The following is a 6223-nucleotide window of genomic DNA, read 5'->3' on the forward strand; positions in this document are numbered from 1 at the left end:
GTCTCTCCGACCGCAGTGGCCGCGTGTCTGATCCGGCCTTTCCACTCCCTGCCCCGGGTGCCGGGTGCCGTGGGCACAGAGTGGGCTCTGAGGGAGGGGAGAGGCATGCCCCCTTGGCAACTCCTCCCAAGGCCCGGCTCTCCGGTGGCCACCGGGGTGGCGCGCTGGTCCTCGGAATATTCCCGTCGCAGCAGGAGCTACGGTCGGATCGCAGCCCACGGGGGCGCGGAGCGGGAGAGACCTGCCGCGGGCAGAGGGTGTTGCTCAAGGTCACCTGGCAGGACAAGGTGGGACCCGGGCGAGCCTGGGCAGGCGGGGCTTGGCCGTGAGGGGTGGGGGAAGGGCTGGCAGGGTGGGCGGGGCGGCCCTGCAGGGAGGGGTTCCACCGCGTGGTCTCCGGCAGGCTGGTGGCTGCCTGGGGAAGAGCTATGGCCTCGCATCACTGCTCCACTGACAGACTTCTGCCGGCGCGCCTACTCAGGCCTCCCCCAGGAGGGCCCTCCTTGTCTGGGGCTGCAGAGGAGGTGTCTGGGGAGGGTCGTGTCCCCTCCGGGGGTGAAGGGTGATGGTGCCCCTCCAGGCGTCATGCACGCTGCCAAGACTGGCCCTGGGTGACAAACCCTGGGACTTGGGGGCCTGTGTGTGTGGATGGCTCCTCCCCACCTCCTCTACTCCCGGAACTAGCACAGACATGACCACAATGGTTTGCAACCATTTATTCCGGTGCAGGGCTTTGGGTAGAAAAATAAACGGAAACCAAACAGAACGAATATGAAGCCTGAAGGGAGCCGAATGCCTCCTGTCCCCCCTCCTCCCCTCGCTGCTCAGGGAGGGGCGTCCTCTTGTGCTGGGGGAGGGGCGGCTCCAAGCCAGCAGCTCTTCGTGCCGCACCACCGCCCTGCACTAGACCTTCCAGGGGAGCCCCCAGCCAGGGTGTCTGAGCCCCCATCCTGGCCAGGGAGAGGAGGGGGTGGGGCCCCGGTCCCGAGGGTCACAGGCTGGCGGCCCAGGTGAGGGCGAGGAGGCCCAGGGCCAGCGCCAGGCCGAGGGGGGCGCTGGTGAGCAGGGCGCGGGCGGGCGCAGCGCTCTGCAGACTGTCGTTGCACAGGTCGCCCCTGCAGCACAGGGTGGCCGAGGACCCCCTGCTGACTTGGCCCTGCAGGTTGTGCGTGGGCGTGCACGACTCCGCGCAGTCCTTCTCCACCAGGTTCCCAGATAGGGGCTCCACTGGGGACGGGCGGGCGAGGTCAGGCCAGGCACCGCCTCCGACCCCCAGGGCCTCCCAAGTACCAGTTCCCAGGGTCCATCGCCACCGTGACCGGTCAGTCACCGAGATCACTCCCACCATCCTCCCCAGGGATGATCCTCCAAGCCCTGGGGCACCGGGACAGAGCCCTGGAGTGTCCTGCAGGGGCCCCTTTCCCCTCCCCCAGATCGCTCACCCTTGGTCACCGTCTTGCAGAAGTTTGAGTTGACTGAGCAGACCTGAGGTTTCTCACAGTTGGTGGAGCTTGTGCATACGTGACACCGGAGAGCCTGGGCTGGGGGCGAGGGTGTAGGGGTTTCAGCAGGCCCCAGGGAGACCTCCCAGGGAGACAGGGATGCCTGGGTTTACTGCCAGAAAAGACTCCTCCTGGACAGAGCCCTCTGTCACCCCTACCCTAGACCAGTCGCCTCTGAGGCTCCTGGGCCCCGCCAGGGTTCAGGTCTTTCTTGCACACAGCCTCAGGAGGCAGGAGGTGACAGTTCCTGTCTGCTGGGGCCCTGGCACCCCACCCGGAGGAGCTGTCCAGTGCCGGGCATCCCCAGAGGACCAGTGAGGGGGTGGCCAGTATGAGGTGCACTGAAGACCCTTCCCCAGGGGCATCAGAGGCTCTGGGATTTGCTAATAGTGGCTCACAGGACCTGGCTGCAGTCCCCACCCTGGGGGCTGTCTCCTGGTGGGGAGCCCACGGTGAGGACCTGAGGCTGCGTTGGGGTCCCGGAGGCCGTCAGGTTGGCCATGCTGAGCCTACGGGGGGGGGTGGGGAGGGGGAAGGGTGACCCAGGAGGGCCCTGGGCCCTGGAGAGGGGGATGAGGGGCTGAACCCTGGGTATCTGTCTTTCCCCAGGAGAGGCATCTCAAGACAACTCCCAGCATCGCTCCCTCTCAGAATGTCTGATTCTTGGGGTTGATTTTCTGATTCTGAAATATTGTTAAGTCTGTGATCCCACAAAATTAAGATGCGGGGTTCACTTTGTTCTAGGGTTCACAACGCCAAGGTTCTCCGTGCCTAGAAGTGAGCAACTCCAGGCTTCCAGGGTCCGGCTCCCCACTGCCCCCAGCCCCCAGCCAGCCCCTCACCTGGCCCAGAAGCCACAGCCAGGGCGGCAAGGAACAGCAGGGCTGTCTTCATCTCGGGGCGTTCCCGGGGCAGTGGGAGCCCCTCCTCTCTGGAGGCCTTATAGCTGGGACCGGTGCTGGTGGGAGGGTAGGGGCGGGGACCTGCCCCTTCCGGCCTGGCCCACGCCCTCCAGCGAGGCACACCCCTGCCCTGCCAGCTGGAGGGATCTCTGCCCGCGCTCCACCACCGCCCCCCACCACCCCCCACCACCTGCCCTTCTCTGGGCTGTGGACAGCGGCCTCAGCTGGCTCTGCCGCCTGCCTCCTCTCTGTCCTCTGCCCAGCTCTGGTCACTTTGTCTTTGACCTTCCACTTTGTCTCTGACTTCCACCCTCAGATAAGGTCACAGAGTCCCAAGCCTGTGTGGTTGCCCTGGGGATGCCCAGTGCTGTGCTCGGGGCCGAGGGGCATGGTGCAGGAGGAGGTTCAGGCCCTGCCTTCTTGGGCTCCCGGGGGCTCTGGGTTGCTAGGTTGACCCCCAGGGGTCCTGGGGAAAAGACCCTAGGGAAGTGAAGTGTTCACTAAGATGTCTGGACCTCGGGAGAAGGGGAAAGAGAAGCCCTCGGGGCAGGGACGTGGATGCCAGATGTACCTGCAGAGAGGTGAGCACCGCCGGGGTGAGGGATGTGAAGTCCAGCGGGGCCTGGGGCTTCGGAGGAGGGGCAGGGGCTGGATGCTGGGGAGGCGGTGGTGTGGAGGCAAAGACTCAACCCCCCGTCGTCTCCACTGCCCCTACCTGCCATCTTTCCAGGCCCCAGGTCCCCTCCTCGCCAAGTGCTCCCTCCGCCATGCTCCAGCCCGGCCCTCCTCCAGCAGCTGCCTGCGTCCTGCCTTGTGACAATTGCTCTGCATGTCTGCTTTGGTCCTGAAAGGCAGTGTGCTCTTCCAGGCCAGGCCTAGGGTCCCGCCCGGTGCGGGGTTCGGCTGGGGGCTGCCGGGCAGATCCCGCCGCACCTTCCCCCTCCGGCACTGCTCACAGGAGGGACTCGGGCCTCTGCGTGTAGGCTCCCCCTTCCCTTGTCCCTCTCCCCACAGGTTTCCCTGTCTGCTTGCTGACCCTGGGACCCCACTACTTCTCCGATGTGCCCGGCAGACCCTGCTGGGAGGTGCGGGTGGGACCCGCAGAGGCAGGCTGTGATGACGCTGACTGGGGCCGGGGCACCGATGGAGGTCGGCCCTGGGCCGCTGCCAGCAGCCGAACCTGCCGGTGGACATCCCCCTGAGGGTCTGGTGGGGCAGCGCCTGCTGTGGGGATCTGGGCCAGCCTAAGGCTCTTTGGAGCAGAGGCTCAGGACGGTCAGGTCTGGGCTACAGACCCCTGGCCTTTCCTCCTGGCAGGCCCCCAGGCAAGCTGGCTTCTGAGCTGGGCCTCACCTCCTCCCTGCCGAGTCAAGGGTGCATATCGTGATGCTGGGGAGCCAAAGAGGTGTGCCCACCCTGAAGCAGTCACTGGACCTGCAAGACCTGCACGATGGTGGAGGGGTGGTGTTGCGGTGCCTTCCAGGATCCTGGGGGGCACAGGGAGGGGGCAGGCAGGAGCCCCCGAGGCAGCCCCGCATCAGCCGCCTGAGCCCGCAAAGGCTGCCTGTCCTACTGGCTGGTCCCTGGGGCTTGTTTAAGGCAGCTGGGGTCTGGATTGACAAGGCAGGTGACGTGGGGGTCCCTGGGCCCTGATCCAGAGAGAGAAAGTCACCCTGAGCTCCAAGGCCTCCCTCGGAGTGGGAGGGATGGTGCCCAGGAGGCCCTGGGAAGCAGGGCACAGGGCTCAGTGACAGGGTGGTAACTAGCAAGGGGTGGCAGATGGCAGGTGGGGAGTGGTGACTACTTGGGCCAAGGGTTATGGAAGCTGCTGGAAAAATAGCTTTGGGGGATTGGATTTCCTGCCGGGCCCGGTGGCGCTGCAGGATCCAGGGATGTCGGGCCGACTGGGAGTGGAGGTCTGGGCGTGAGGGAGCTGGGCAGCGGGCTCCCTGCATGTGGGGCTGGAGGGGGCCCTGTACCCCCGATCCACCTCCGTGAGGCACCTCAGGCTTTTACGTGGCTGTGTGCCCTGGTGGCAGGGCTAGACACTGGAGCAGAGACGGCAGCTGGTCCTGTTCTGCGGGAAGGAGGCCTTTGCCCCAGCAGGGCTGCCCACGAGGACGCGAGCTGCCTCTCCTGGGGCTTCCTAGCAGAAACGTCAACCCCAGATACACTTTACTTGTGGGAGAAAGTGGGTGATTCCAATGACTGGAGCTCTCAGAGAACTGGGAGTTATCAGGACGGTGCAGTCGGGGAGGGCTTCCTGCAGGCAGTGCTCTGGCCACCACGGTCTTAGAGGCCGGGTTCAGGGGAGAGAGGAGCCCTGAAGCTCTTCCCCTACCAACCCCTTTCACCGGTGAGGAAATAAGGGCCAGAGAGGGCCGGGCTGGCGCCAGGTCATCCGGGAGTGGGGCAGAGACTGGCTTGTTTCTGTCACCACCGACCCCTCCTTCCCTTCGCCCTCACATGCTGGAAAGAGCAGCTGCTTTCCAGAACCCGAGCCCTCCTATCAGCCTGGGTCCCTAGACCTGACTGTACCAGAAGGCGTGACGCCCAGGAGAGGCCTTGGAGGGAATACTACCCCCTACACCCACCCCCAGCCCTGCCTGCTCCCTGAACTCAGCTGGCCAGGAAGCCAGACGCCAGGACAAGCCCAGGCCTCTGCCTGCAGCTGAGGTTCTCCTGCCCGGGCCCTCTCCCTGCACCTTGCCTTCCTGCCCTCTCCCCCTCATCTCAGCCTGGGCATGGGAGAGGGGCAGGGCCACTGGGGTTACACAGAGCAGGAGTGTGGCCCAGAGAGGGAAGTGCCTGGCTCAGCGTGGCACAGCAGGCCCCCAGGCCTGCCCGGGCTGAGGGTGGGCACCTCCAAACCTCAGGCCGGGACAGGTTTCTTCAGCTCAGGTCACCATAAGGGGAGCCCCGGCCCCGACTATACCCCCAAACTTTCCTCCACCTCGAGGCACCCCATTCACCCCCTCCTTCATTCCTTCAACAGAGTTTTAGAAGGACTCAGCACGTACCAGGCACAGAGGATGCAACGGAGACTGAACGAGGAGAGACAGGGTCCAGGCTTCAGGGCCCCCTGACTAGCCGGGGAGATGTCGAGGGGGTGGACACGTGATGCTCTGTGTGTACCCCACGTGACCATGATTATCAGGGAGGCCGAGGGACCCAGGGGGGCTCTCCCCGGGGGGGAGTGGGGAAGGGCATCCCGGCAAGGCAGCCAGGGTCTGGCTCAGGGGCCGTGCATGGCCTCGGGGGTCATGCTCCCTTTCTGTCTCTCTCCTTCCCCAGCTGGAGTGAGGTGACTTCCCCTGAGTCAGGCAGCGGAGTGATCCAGGGTCTCCCTTGGGCCTGCTCTGTTCCTGTAAGTCACACACCTGCACGCATACGGGGCCTCCCTCAGCTGACATACAGAGGGCAGGGCCTTGCCCAGGGTCACCCAGTCAGTGAGTGGGAGCCAGAGCTGGGCCTGGCTCCCCAGCATGGGGCTCTGACCCTCACCCTGGCCTCTCCACTCATCCTTCCTGGTGTGGGAGAGTTGCCTTTACACCCAGGGCCGCGGGCCTAGATGTAGGTCTCTCTCACCAACTGCCCAGGACCTGACGTGGCCCCATCCATCCTAGATCATCCCCTGGGGCCCTGGCCACCAGCTGCCCTTCTCCAGAGACACCTTCTCCCCATCGCTGGGCGAGGCTTCTGGGTGCAGTTAATATCCTTGGGCTGGGCTGGGGGCTGGGGTCCAAGGCCGGCTCTGCCCCTCCGCTGGCCTCTCATACATGCGGGGCCCCTCTTTCCTGCTCTGCCAGACCAAAAATC

General features: G+C 65.3%; 1 protein-coding gene across 1 annotated transcript; it reads right to left on the bottom strand.

Moving 5' to 3' along the window:
• Positions 1–730: 730 nt before the first annotated feature.
• LY6D (lymphocyte antigen 6 family member D) lies at positions 731–2407 on the bottom strand. The gene is made up of 3 exons (XM_024741266.1): positions 2345–2407; positions 1443–1541; positions 731–1227 (listed from the first exon to the last, which is right to left on the bottom strand). The coding sequence occupies exons 1-3, from the start codon at positions 2394–2396 to the stop codon at positions 992–994; spliced, it is 387 nt and encodes a 128-aa protein (XP_024597034.1). The 5' UTR covers positions 2397–2407; the 3' UTR covers positions 731–991.
• Positions 2408–6223: the final 3816 nt, after the last annotated feature.

This window comes from Neophocaena asiaeorientalis, unplaced genomic scaffold (genome assembly GCF_003031525.2).
Source record: "Neophocaena asiaeorientalis asiaeorientalis breed wild unplaced genomic scaffold, Neophocaena_asiaeorientalis_V1.1 scaffold177, whole genome shotgun sequence".
Taxonomy (NCBI): domain Eukaryota; kingdom Metazoa; phylum Chordata; class Mammalia; order Artiodactyla; family Phocoenidae; genus Neophocaena; species Neophocaena asiaeorientalis.